The 14,452-nt window shown below is 31.6% G+C and overlaps 1 protein-coding gene across 4 annotated transcripts in view; it reads left to right on the top strand.

The window, feature by feature from the left end:
• Positions 1-2,518: 2,518 nt before the first annotated feature.
• LOC125663899 (RAB11-binding protein RELCH homolog) overlaps positions 2,519-14,452 on the top strand; it is a 90,398-nt gene continuing 78,464 nt past the window's right edge. For 2 of the 4 annotated variants that reach the window (XR_007365675.2, XM_056160741.1), the window contains exons 1-4: positions 2,519-2,962; positions 10,586-10,682; positions 14,045-14,134; positions 14,290-14,361. Coding sequence is in view for 3 of the 4 variants with exons in the window: in XM_056160741.1 (XP_056016716.1) it covers positions 2,762-2,962; positions 10,586-10,682; positions 14,045-14,134; positions 14,290-14,361 (460 nt within the window). In the remaining variant the exon portion in view is untranslated. The remainder of the gene's footprint in view (positions 2,963-10,585; positions 10,683-14,044; positions 14,135-14,289; positions 14,362-14,452) is intronic. The other 2 variants (XM_048896324.2, XM_048896325.2) reach the window with 1 other exon arrangement.

Raw genomic sequence — 14,452 nt, forward strand, 5'->3', positions numbered from 1 at the left:
ATGGGGGCGAATCAATTCGGGTTCGATGGGTAGTACTAAACGCCGGTGCAGTGGCGGATTTAGAGGGGGCGCAGCCGGCACCCCCCCCCCCCCCTAAAATTTTCAAATTTAAGGTAAATTGCGGTATTTTGTTTCGGAAAATGTACTAAACGGTAAAAGAAATAATAATTTCTTCCACTCCCAGAGAAATAAATGACAAAATCTTGATTTTTTAAAATTACTTTATTGGGAGAACTTAATTAATTTTTTCCAAAAAACTCTTAAAATTTGGGTCATTTTATTAATTTCACCTTATTAAAATGATAGAAAATAGTACAAATGACTAAATAGGAGAAATATTTCAAGTCCCATAGAATCTGTAAAATCCAGGAGCTTTCGGGGGCTTTGCCCCCTAGACCCCCACCAGGGCTTCGCCCTGGACCCACTGCCTCATAAAGTGCCCCCCCCCCCGTAGCCGCAATTCCTGGATCCGCCCCTGTGGTGTAACATTAAATAGCGACCCTGTGGAAAAACGACCCCGGAGGTCATTTCTTTGCGTTAAAAGTTCATCCCCAATCAAAATATAATGTTAAATAATCAAAATTTAAAGTTAAATCTTGATTAAAAACGGTCGTTGTAAAGTGGTTGAAAAGTGGTCAGTGTTAAATTTTGATCAATAATGGAGTCATTTTAACGCATAGTTAAATTTTACTTATAGTGTACATAGTATAAATGTTTAAAATGGATTGGAGAGAGAGAGAGAGAGAGAGAGAGGGGGGGGTCTAGGGATCATTACTTGCGACCGGCATTTACTGTGTTTTCCTTTGTCGCTTCACTTTGAGTTGAATTTTACCTGTGGATAAGGATAAGGGTATTACACTGTCCAAGGAAAGAAAATTTCAACTCAATATTTAGATATGAAATTGTAAAACGTCTTTGCTCGTCGAAGGAGAAACAGGGATATGCAAAAGAGGTGGAGTATGGAGCTCCAAATTAATTGAAGATAGCTTTAATTATTTGAAGATAGCATTAATTCATTTGATGCGCGCAATAATTCAAACAAAGATCTATTCAAATAATGAATGATATATTCAATTCTGAATTATTGCGCACATTAATTGAATTGGTGAGAGCATTAATTCTTCAGCTGATTTGATGCACGCTTTAATTGAATTAATGATCTCTTCAAATGAATTAATGATATCAACAATTGAATTGATGCGCGCTACAATTCAATTGAAGAGAGCAATAATTGATATAATGCGCGCATTAAATCAATTGATGAGAGCAATAATTGTTAGTTAGTATTAACTGAATTGATGAGCGCTATACTATTTCAATTGTTGCTCTCTTCAAATGAATTGATCATTTAAATAATGCTCGCGATGATATTGAATTATTCAAAAGAATTGTATAGCGCGCATCAATTCAGTTAATACGTGCAGTAATTGACTTATTGCTCTCTTAATGATATCATTAATTCAATTGATGCTCGCAATAACTCTTTTAGAGAGACCGAAGTTCTATACCATTAGAGATGTCTTCAATTCAACACATGTACATCCCTTTAGAAAAATTGATGCGTGCATTAATTCTTATACAAAGGCATTGTAAATAATTAAATGTATCTGCAATTGAATTAAAGAGATCATCAATTTAAATCATTTATATTGAGCTCCAAATTAAATTTTGCAAGCACAGTAAAATAATGTGCGCATTTGAAATTGAATTGATGAGAGTAATAATGAATTAAAATGTGTATCAATCACCTATTGCTCTCATCAAATGAATTAATGCGCGCATCAAATCAATAGTATTGCTCTCATCGTTTGAATTGATGCGCGCATTAATTCAATTGATGAGGGTAATTGAATTGATGCGCGCATCATATCTTCAAATAATTTGACGCTCCATAGTAGAGAGGTTGCGATTTAAATAGGCAAAAATAATCGCTCCCAAACGTGGTAATAGTCGAAATTAATTTTGATTATCATTATGCAAAGGAACAATAGAAAGTACCATTGCAATTAAGTATCCATCTCGTACATCACTTAACCATTAAATTCATTTATTTATTCAGTTATTTATCTATTAGCCAAAATATTTTGTACATTTAGGATCAATATCTAACGTTGAAATGTGACCCCCTTCTGCCTCACTGAGATAGGGATCGTACAAAAACATTTTTTATGTTTGGGGTTATTTTTCAATGTTGAAATTTGAACCCACCAATTGACAGAAATATGGACTATACAGAAAACCTTTTGTTGGGATTTGGGTTAGAATTGGTCCTCCGTACCTCAAATGGGGCGGTCTTTCGGATATTTTTGATATTTTCCTCTCAATATATAATAAGGTTAGATGTGTATTCATATATTAAGACCCAAGCACCTGTGGGCATGACCTTTCCTCACCTAGATACCCATTGGTTCATACATGGTTTATTTACTGAATAAAGATACAAGGATACGTTAAGAGTTGTCTGTCATTACTCAATGAAGACTACTTAAATTCATTTGTCTTCGCGCTTTTTTTTTTATTTCATTTTATTTTATGTAAACTTACTTTTCCCATTCCAGGACGCTTTATAAATATTTTTCGTCATATAAACTTAAATAACTTTATATATTCTGGTAGCCCTTGCTCCAGAAATGTCACATCTTTTTGCCAAATTAAAAATTATTGTACATCAGTGGAGATACTGACTCTCTACTCCATTTTGACACCATTCATGTGTTTAGTGTTACCCGATTCTGGATAAACTTTGTCACGTGACAAAAATATGGCAGACGTTCCGAACACAAATCCGTTTCTAGATGATGATGACGAGGAAAGAACCGTGATTGCGGTTACGGAGGAGAATGATGTCGGACTTCAAGCTGCAAAAACGTATGAACACCACGAAATATCGTTAGATGCACTTGCTGGGAGCCTTTTAAAGGAGAACTTTGTGTTGACAGCCCTTGAATTTCATACAGAACTCCTTGAGACCGGGTTACTGGAATCTGTGCAATACCCCCAAAAAAGTGCTATACCCAGAAAAAAGTACACTATACCCAATACTGCGATAATATACACAGGATATCCTCTTAGATGGGTTGAGAAATGGTTATCTGGAAAAAATGGTACACTGAATTGGTACCGTTACCGTTATACAGACAATTCATAGAAAAATCCAATACATCCGGCGCCATTTGCCGGCGCCATTGCTTGTGACGTATTATAAGGTATACCACGCCCGATCAAATTAAAGACGATGATGTAGTTTAAATGATGGTGGGTTTTTCTAAGTTTATAAATTCAAATATATGTATATTTTTTTTATTTTTTAATATAAGTTGATGCCCCATCACCTGTCATTTTGTCACCAAAATGAATTCAATGGATTTTTAATTTTTTTAAAAATTAAATATCATGAATTTAACACCAGTATTTAATTATTTCAAACACTTTTTAATCTCAAAGGCAGGCATGAGTATGTAATTTAAGTGATTAAATAATTTTCTTGCAAGACAAATACACACAAATACACACACATACACACTAATATAAATAAGGAAGTTAGCCATAAGGAAAACATGAATTTGAAATTTATTTAAACATTCATAGTTTCCATATGTTCCCAGCCCTAGCCACGTGGAGGCCTCCTTTCTGTAGAGCCATAATTTCTTTTTTTTGAAATGAAAAATTTAAAGCCAAAGGACCAAAATCATGAAGAACACAACATACAAAAATTTAAAACACATAAAACATCTGTAAATTTACATTTATAATTTATTTTTTGCTTATGTTAAATAAAAAATATTGAAACCAAAGGAAACCAAACTATCAAAAATATAAGAGACAAAAATTTAAAACATCTTTAGTTTTACATTTACAAACAAGAATTTCATTGGCATGTCATTTTCTGCTCATGTTAGATAAAAATATCAAAACCAAAGGACCAAAACTATAAATACGAGAGACAAAAATTAAAAATACACGAAACATCTTTAGTTTGTTTTTTAAATGAAGCAATGAAATATTTTAGGACCTTGACCATAAAAAGAACAGATCAATAGATGAAAAGAGATAGGAATATAAACACTTAATACTATAAAAAATATTTCAATATTACATAATTATAATTTTTTTTAAAAATAAAACAATCCGTTTCATATAAAAATCATTAAGATTTTATATTTCATTACGATATCCTTGTTTGGGAAAAAGAGGATGCCAACAAAAACCATTACAACAAAACAAAAAAATAAATATTTAGAGAATTTTAAAAGACCATATGAGATTCATAATTGAAAAAAAACAAACATTTGTAACATTATATTAGCATAAAAAAAGTTATGCAGCTAAAGTCCAGAACATATGAACATTAAAATTAACAAAATGCAAATGGAATGGGTGAGTAATAAGCCTGAAAGTAACCCTACTCAAAGTTCTAACCTACACAAGATCAAGCTGTATTCAGTGGACACACCCGTCTGGCGGGGTAGGAATAAGCCTGAAAGTAACCCTGCTCTAAGTTCTCAAAATTTACTACATTAAAATTTTAAAAAATGAATATGTAGGTTAGAACTTAGAGTAGGGTTACTTTCAGGCTTATTCCTCCCCCGCCAGACGGGTGTGTCCAGTGAATACAGTTTGATATTATGTAGGTTAGAACTTAGAGTAGGGTTACTTTCAGGCTTATTCCTACCCCGCCAGACGGGTGTGTCCACTGAATACAGCTTGATCTTGTGTAGGTTAGAACTTTGAGTAGGGTTACTTTCAGGCTTATTCCTCCCCCGACAGACGGGTGTGTCCAGTGAATACAGCTTGATCTTGTGTAGGTTAGGAAGAAATTCAGTTGTTTCATTAAATGTTTGTAATTCTATGATAATGTTATTGTACAAATGTAGTATTTACATTTTTTTATCTAGTGCATTTTTATGGCTTTGGTCCTTTGACTTTAATACTTTCTTTTTTACAAACAGAAAAATTGTATTATGTTAATGAAATACCATAGATTTTTTGTGTAATTTACATTGTTGTCCACTACATTCTTTATGGTTTTGGTTATTACGCTTCACTAATTTTATTTCACACAGTAGAAAAACAAATTATCAACAACTGAAATTGGTTAATGTTAGTATCACAAAATTTATTTATTTTTGATATAATTTTTTTGTATGTTCTACTCTTCATGGTTTTGGTCCTTTGGCTATAAATTTTTCATTTCAAAAACAGAAATTATGGCTCTACAGAAAGGAGGCCTTCACGTGGCTAGAGCTGGAAACATATGGAAACTATGAATGATTCAAAAATTCATATTTTTCTTATGGCTAATGTCCTGATTTGTATAAATATGATGGTGGTTACAAAGTGGTAAATTGTTTGCTTATTAAATAACCATTTTATTATAGAGCAATGCATTGAAATCACTGACTTATTTATGTATCATTATTTCTTTTTTTTTTTCCCTCATTAATATACATTTGACTATATTCCATATAGCACAAAGAAATTTATATTTCTCATCAAATCATACATATTTCATGTATACAAATAGCAAAATACCAAATGCCTGAGGTGTCATTGGAGGTTTATATAGGGTTTCAATAAACAGGGTCTTCTGTCAGTAGTTGTGTATACACAAAGGGGTGTTAAACAGGCTACAGTAACAGGATATGGGGGTCATGTGTTGGTAACAGTTCTGTGTATACACAATAGGGTGTCTTCAAAGAGTCAAGTTGTATCATTTACTTTCAATAATTAATGACCTTTATTGGGATTAAAAATATGATAAATGAAATCAATCACTTCTCAGCATTAAATTTAACTATATAATTCATTGAAAACAACTGTGATATCACAAAGCTGGCTTGTTTCTTGTTGTCTGGTGTCTGAACAACAGCTTTAGTGAGCATATTTGTGACTTTTAGTCCAGTGAGGTTTTGTCCCGTGACTTTTTATCCTATCTAATCAAAAGTCATCATTGTGACTTTTTATCCTATCTGTCCTATCTAATCAAAAGTCACCATTGTGACTTTTTATCCTATCTGTCCTATCTAATCAAAAATCATCATTGTGACTTTTTGTCCTGTGACTTTTTGTCCTACGGATTTTGTGACTTTCTCTCCGTAATCTAAATAACATTATACAGATTTTTAGCGGAATTTTATACTTTGATGCATATATTTTTTCTTTGAGCAGTCACTTACAATTCGCATCTTACAGTTCAACCATCTCATGCTTAAAGAAAAAAAGGTTTTAATGACTGATCCATACACAAATAAAGGGATCAGCATTATGGCCTTCATGAAATGGCATGAAATTCTCATCGTTGGATAAAGCAGAATTATATATATATATATATATATATATATATATATATATATATATATATATATATACATGTATATATATATATAATACATAGTGTTTAGCTAAAACTCAGAATTCTTTTTATGCTGATATATATATATATATATTTATATATATATATATATATATAGATAGATAGATAGATAAATAGATAGATAGATAGATAGAAAGATACATGTAGATAGATAAATTCTCAGTTAATGTACACAAATCTTTATTCTGAAAAAACAATTAAAGAATTCCAAAACTGTCCTTCTATACTTATTCATATTGCTAAATGTTTGCAGAAAAGACAAGACAAATATAATTATATGCATGTAATTATAATGCGTTTCATTTTTTACACAATGTCAAACATAAGCACCCTCAATACCAAGTAAATTAACACAATGTACGCTTCGCTGAGATCATGTATTCATTTTTGAAAGGTGATATTGCATTAGTGTCTCTATCAATATGTATAATGTCTGATACGAAATTATGCTGCCAGAATATTGAAAACATCAATGGAAACCGTGTTAAGATATTGTTGTCAAACATTATAAACTCAGACATAAAGGAAATCATACACATTCTAGAAACCTTAAGTGTCTGCACTCATGGGGTTCCAAAACAGATAACGCACACATAACGTACATTTCACGTTTGCAAAACTCATTTTCCATACTTAATTTTGGTATATATATGTGTGTGTGTGTGTGTGTGTGTGTGTGTGTGTGTGTATGTGTCGACTTTCCGCTCTGTTGAGTGACATTTTCTGCAAATATGAATAGAGATGAAATTGTCTATATGGGGCTATCATAATCATCAAGTATAACTAGTATTGCCTTAACAATAAATATCCGTTGACCAGGGGGTATCATCGTTTTTCAAAGGAAAGGGGGTCGGAATCACAAATTGAAAGTTTATTGGCTTCTCAAAACATCTTGACAAGCAGAAAAAATGGTGGATAATTTTTTATATAAATGCTCTATCGTCTTTATTCACAATTCTCAAGCTATAAATCGTATTTGTAAAGGATTTGATAGGACCACATTGAAACATCATATCTAATAGGAAAACCATCATTTACAACTGATATTTCATACAATATTTCACGTTCCTTCAATCTAGCATTGCTAACAGACGTACGTGTATGTTACAAACAATATATATTAATGTTTGGAATATTTGACACTATCATTTTCTGACAGTGGAAATAATGTATCATGATTGACGGAATGTAAAGTTCGATCTTCAATACAATTGAGTAGTTTATGATATAAGAAATGTACGTTACAATATATAAGGTGCATCCCCCCATAATGTCGTAATTATATGTAGTCAGAATCATCATCTACAATTTCAGAAATGGGAACAATATCGTCTAAAAATTGGCATATCCATGTTAAATTTGTTTACATCACCAGATTTCAAAATCAGTGATCTCGTCAAACTTGTATCCAATTACTAATTTCTGCATTGTTTCTGATTTCATTAGAATCTTAAACATAAATTACTTCAAAACCACGCGGTCATATACTTTGTGCAAAATTAGACAAATTTTTAACACAATGTCGTATGATTTGGTAACGTATGCTAGTCAGTAACGCAGGTTTCGAACAATGCATTGTTGCTTAAACAAAGGTTAAGGACATTTCATAATTTTTTATATTCGATTACAAATACGCAAGATGAATGAAACGTACAGTATTTCATGTTTCATGTATTATACTATTTTCACCAGGCATATATTGCATTGAAAAACTCGTTTTTTCAAAACATGAAATACTGTACGTTTCATTCTTATCCATACGCTAAGAGAACACAATATTAAAATTTGGATAAATCAAAGGCTATATTCTCTTTTAAAAAATGAAACCTATGGATCGGCGACATGACTTTATAAGATACACATTTACAGAGCTCCAGTTAATTTTTTATCTCAAAGAGTATTTACCCCCTGATTTTCTAATCAATGAGTATTTTGCTTTTCAGAAGAATTCAAAAGTGTATTTTTTTAATTTACTGATTATCGTTGTTCTTTTGCACAGCACAGAAGATGTCACCAGATAAACGATACTTCTTCCGTTAAACTTGAACTTAAAGTTTATACTAAAAGGCCGCTCCAGCTATTTACGGAGAAAATCCTTTGTAGTTCTTTAATTTAAAACTATTCATTGTCATTTGAAATTTGATATTTATCATTGATGCATTAAATTTGAATATGTCAGACATTCAAGTCACATGATTATGATCTAATTTTGTATATCATTCGTCCACGATCGATAATACAAGGGTTTTTTTCCCTGTGCTTTCGACCGCACAATAACTCTTTAAGAAAGAAAGTATAACAATTAGGAATATATAATAGTGTTTTGAGTTAACTCTTCCAATTTTTCAAAATTGTGATTGTCATCCAAATGTATTTCATAGCGCTAAATATCATGTATGATCAATCCCTGGGCTAACCTCACTTCATATGAATAGATAATTCATATTTATATCATACTACATGTATCACAAATACGCGGACTAATAAGCATTACTTTGGGAGTGTAAAGCGTATTTACATTCGCTAATGAGTAATTATACGCATGGTTTTCAACTTAAATGCGTATTTGGTAAAATTTAATGAGTATTTACACTGATACGCACCTTATCTGAGCTCTGCGATTTACCAATTTGAAAAACACACAATAGAACTTATCATTTTTCAACTCATTCATGCTATCGAACTTCATCAAAAAATCTGTTGTTATGCGTACCTTTTATATATCACTGATAATGAAATATAAAATACCTGCTCTGGCTTGTAACGTACGTTTCATTTCTGTACATAACGGTATTCCTTACTACAGTAGTTGGCCATAAGTAAGTTCACAAAGAGAATTTTCTCTATATATTTAATGCAAATCTATCTTTTTTTCAAAATCTTCTCTTACCCCCCCCCCCCCCCCCCCCCAATTACACATACTTATATAAATAGTATATACTCTCAAATTAAGATTCGTGTTAAAATCGTCATATCTTTACAATATATTATCATATATTTATTCTTAAATTATTATATGGTACTGTGAATACTTCTGAGATCAGTGCTTTTTATTTCATCAAAATTGATGAAGAAATGCGGTCAGAAAAATTGTTTAAAAGTATATGGTTTTGTATTAAATATATAGTGAACATTTTTTGGGGGAACTTACTTATGACCTAGTACTGTATACTATGTTTACATATCAATGGATAAATATATGTTAATTTCCAGTTATGGCAACCATTTCTTTTAAAAATTCTCATTGAATTTCTAAATGGAATAGGTATGTACTAATAAAACAATTAAAAAAGAGAAAACAAATACTACGTTAAAGGAGCCTGCATGTGCATATTTTTTTATACTTGCATACTGTACTTACTAAACTATAATTATACTGATTTGATTGCAGTTTTATATGTATTCAAGCAACAATATCATTTTCAGCTGTTTCTGAAACAGTTGGGTTAACTTATCTAATATATCAGGTTGTTAATTTAAATCCTGTCTACAATTAGTATTTCATGTATAAATGTAATTATAGATGTGTGCAGTGCAGAAGTGTTAACTTTGCCAGTATCAGTACCTCCGAATGATTGTTATTTATTTTCATTGTTATAATTAATTGCTTGTTTAACCTGTGGTGCATAAGCAATATACATAGCTTATAGTGTAAACAATTTGTAAGGAAGAAATTTTGTCTTGCAAAAAAATTATTTAATCACTTAAATTACATACTCATGCCTGCTTTTGAGATTAAAAAGTGTTAAGTGTTTGAAATAATTAAATACTGGTGTTAAATTCATGATATTTAATAATAAAAAAAAAATAATTAAAAATCCATTGAATTCATTTTGGTGACAAAATGACAGGTGATGGGGCATCATCTTACATTAAAAAATAAAAAAATTATACATATACTTGAATTTATAAACTTAGAAAGACCCACCAACATTTAAACTACATCATCGTCTTTAATTTGATCGGGCGTGGTATACCTTATAATACGTCACAAGCAATGGCGCCGGCAAATGGCGCCGGATGTATTGGATTTTTCTATGAATTGGCTGTATAACGGTAACGGTACCAATTCAGTGTACCATTTTTTCCAGATAACCATTTCTCAACTCATCTAAGAGGATATCCTGTGTATATTATCGCAGTATTGGGTATAGTGTACTTTTTTCTGGGTATAGCACTTTTTTGGGGGTATTGCACAGATTCCAGGCACCGCTTGAGACCGGAAGAGAAATCCCACGACTCCGAGATTATTTTTCCAACCCAGGAAATTTTGAGCGTACAAAAGATGAGTTTGGGACTGCATCATTGCGTAAATATTTATTTGAATTATCTATGTTGAATTTGACAATGGCAGAGGTCTCGTCAATATTGTCAGTGTCATGTCTGTCCAAACGTTGCCGAAGGGCAAATAGACAAATAAGGACAAATAGATCTAGAGCTTTCTATCTAAATCATTGTATGAAAATGGACAGAAGTATTACTTATGATATTCAAAGAGTGACATTTAAAGCCAAGAATGCTAGAAAGTTGGGAATCTTATGAATGTGTGTTCAACTTGCTGGCATATACATATATATATGATAAATTGGTTTTGTGTTGTTTGTTTTTTTAACGTGCAAGTTTCGAGATGCATCCTAGTTATTTCCCTTTTAATAACTTTAGTACACAATGAAACACAAAACAATTTGTTTACATGTGGGGGTTGGACAAATGCCCATCATTGCATAAGTAAATACGATATAAATATACATATGCCTCAAGTGTATGCACAGTAGGTTTCATCTGACATTCGAATTGGATTGTCAGATGCACAAACAAAATTATTATACCTCAATATGAGACTTCTATGCAACGCGTAATCTGATTGGACTAGACAATCACGTGCCATGGATGATAAAACTTCATATACTCTCAAACTTCATATCTTGACATATTTCACGTACATCCCTTCGGCAGCTTCGTGCATTTTCCTTAAATTTTACATCAATTAAGGTAGATGTAGTCTATTGTGATGTCACAATAAGTCCGAGTCATTGTACTGCCATAGTTCGTATAAAGACACAAAATATGCGGGTCTCTGATATACAGTTAAAAAATGCCTGATTTTGGTTGACCAATACAAAAACAAGCAAGTAAATCAGCATTCAGGGAGAATGGAAATACAAAAACTCTTTATCATATCACTGTATTTTGTTGTTTGTACCTTCTAATATGTTGCAGTGTTACCGTTAGGGCAATCTCAGCTACAATGTATAGATGGGTGGACTGCAAAATGCATTATTGTAGTCTTGCTTTATTTTGGTATAACGAACAATTTGTTGCATGAATGTTTGGGAGATATGAAGATTTATTCACCTAAGAAAAATCATATTCCCCTTGGGCATTGCCCTCGGGTAATGGGATTTCTCTTGGGTGAATAAATCTTCATATATCCCTCACTATCATGCAATAAATGTATAAAGTATTCTGAGGGAGTAAATGAATAGATGAAATTCTTATATCATGCTAATTCATTGATTGTACATACCATAATCTGGGATATTACTTGCAAATATGACATTGTTTTTAAGGTTAATTTTAGTAAAACATTTCATATGAAAGTATTTTGTATTTCCAAAATTTTGATCACTAAACAGAAGCTGCATTTCATAATGTTTATCGTTTTCCTGATTCTCTGAAGGTTCACTAGGCATTCAGAGTAACATGAAATGCACCTCATTCACAGAAGGGTTCTTATCTTGAAACTTGCATTTTACATGATCAGAGAATGACATACTAGAATAACCTTTTTCTCATTCCCTCACTCTAATCTCACCAAAAGTCAACTTTGGTGTTTGATAGTCACTGACACATACAGCAACTCAATTATTGCAGTGAAGCTACATCTCGCTGAGATTAGACTCACACAGTTAAAAACATAAGATAAAACTCACTCAAAGAAAAATAGCAGCGGCATGATAATGGTGACTATGTGTTAATCTAACCATTCAAGTTCACATAAATCTTAGCAGTCTTTATGAAGAGTAACAAGTCTGATGTCCATCTGTACCAAATACTGAAGTGGAATGATAATCTCTCTCTCTCTATCTAGTCAATTTTTTGAAAGAACAAGGTACGATTGTGTACATAAAAAGGCCCAAAAATATTCTCTGCTTTAAATGTGTCTCGAATAAAGCTTGATCTGTGTTTTAAGTAAGTGAAGTATATGCCAATTATACTATCACAAACTTAAAGCAAAGTTGTTGCTTATTTGATAGCATTATTACGTTAGGAAAATGACTTTCCCCCGCCTTTTTTCAAAAAGAGTTTGATTTTTAAACTGTTAAATTTCATCCAGATTATTGCTTAGGAAAAGGTGTGCCCCCATCTGTTGAGCAAAATGAAATTAATATATTGTGTGTTAACAGAAGATGAAAGATGTATATGAATATATGAATTTGCTCGACACATGGGCTGTATGTTTTCTGAAAGGAAAACCCCCTAAATTTATGAATTTTTTTTATTGATTTTGGATTTTTGCAATTTTATGCCAACTTCACAATCCTGTCTTATAACACAAAGCAATTCTGGATCAAATTGGGTTTGCCTACAGAGATGGGGCGTTTACATTGTAAATGTAATTGATTACGATTACGATTACTTTGAAAATCTATGATTACGATTACGATTACACATATTTTGAAAGTAATTGATTACAATTACGATTACTGTGAAAAGTAATCATGATTACATGCTTTTGAACAAGAAAAACAACAAATATTTACTGGTTTTATTAATAAGATACATTGTATAATACAGTTTATATATTTATGTACAGTCTTTCATAAGTATTGGTAACATGATAACTGTTAAACCATTCAGTGACACTTAAAATGTTTATAAGAAATGTTTGTTGCACTTTATGATCTATGTTTGAAGTATTAGTATAAACAAATCCACAGAAAAGATGAAAGATGCTAATTAACAATAGAGCACAGTATAGTGAACTACTAATTAGGAGTGAGCTCATACTCATTAAGTAACAATAGATCAATGAGATGTACAGTAAATGATACAGGGTATACTAGTTCAGATTATTAAGTTTAATTTAAACAGATTTAGACCTTAGTTGCTATTGAATACATGCAAATACTGTAAGTATATTATCATATAGATATGGATAAATCTTATGATGGCACACATAACATACATAAGCTCTAACTGTTATCTATTAAATAATTATTTTAATATAAATATAAAGTAATCATTGTAATCATTATTGTAATCATAAATTACGATTACTTTGCCAAAGTAATTGATTACGATTACGATTACTTTGCTTTAAAAACAAATGTAATCAATTACGATTACGATTACTTAAAAAATGTAATCGATTGTAATCAATTACGATTACTGATTATGATTACCCCATCTCTGTTTGCCTATACATTTCTTATTTGAATGCCAGATTTTGGGACTCCTACTGAAAACATCCATTTTTGGGGCCAGATGACTGTAGAAACTGTACCTGCTTCTTTACAGAAGTCGTTCAATGCAAGAGTTTTGTCTAGGGACACTTGTAGCTTCACCACTAGAGTAGATAGTTATACTTGGAATATGTTCACAAATGTTCATCAATCTCCACGTGTTCCAAATATTAAATAATGTGTTGATTAAACATTTTATTTACAGATAGAACCTCAAGCATACAGACATTTGATTCGTTGGACTTTGCTCGGTATTCAGATGAGGGAGGAGGACAAGTGGATGAAAGAGTGGCAGGTACAGAATGTTGAAATGATTTGTTTGTGTGGTGAATTGGCACCACTATCGACTGTATATGTTAATGATAGATCTTGTACCATTTTATGTTTTCTTCAAAGAAAATAAAAGAATATGTTTTTGAATTGTACTTTCTTAAGTTATTCCTTTCATAGTTTTGGAGTTTGAACTGAGAAAAGCACAGGAAACAATAAAATCCCTTCGAGCTAGTTTAACAAAAGAAGCAGGTAAGTTCTGATGAGCATTGTTAAAAATTCAAATATGAAAAAAAAACCACAAACAAGTAAATGTTTGTAATATTAATGCTAACGACTTTAA

This window comes from Ostrea edulis, chromosome 1, assembly GCF_947568905.1.
Source record: "Ostrea edulis chromosome 1, xbOstEdul1.1, whole genome shotgun sequence".
Taxonomy (NCBI): domain Eukaryota; kingdom Metazoa; phylum Mollusca; class Bivalvia; order Ostreida; family Ostreidae; genus Ostrea; species Ostrea edulis.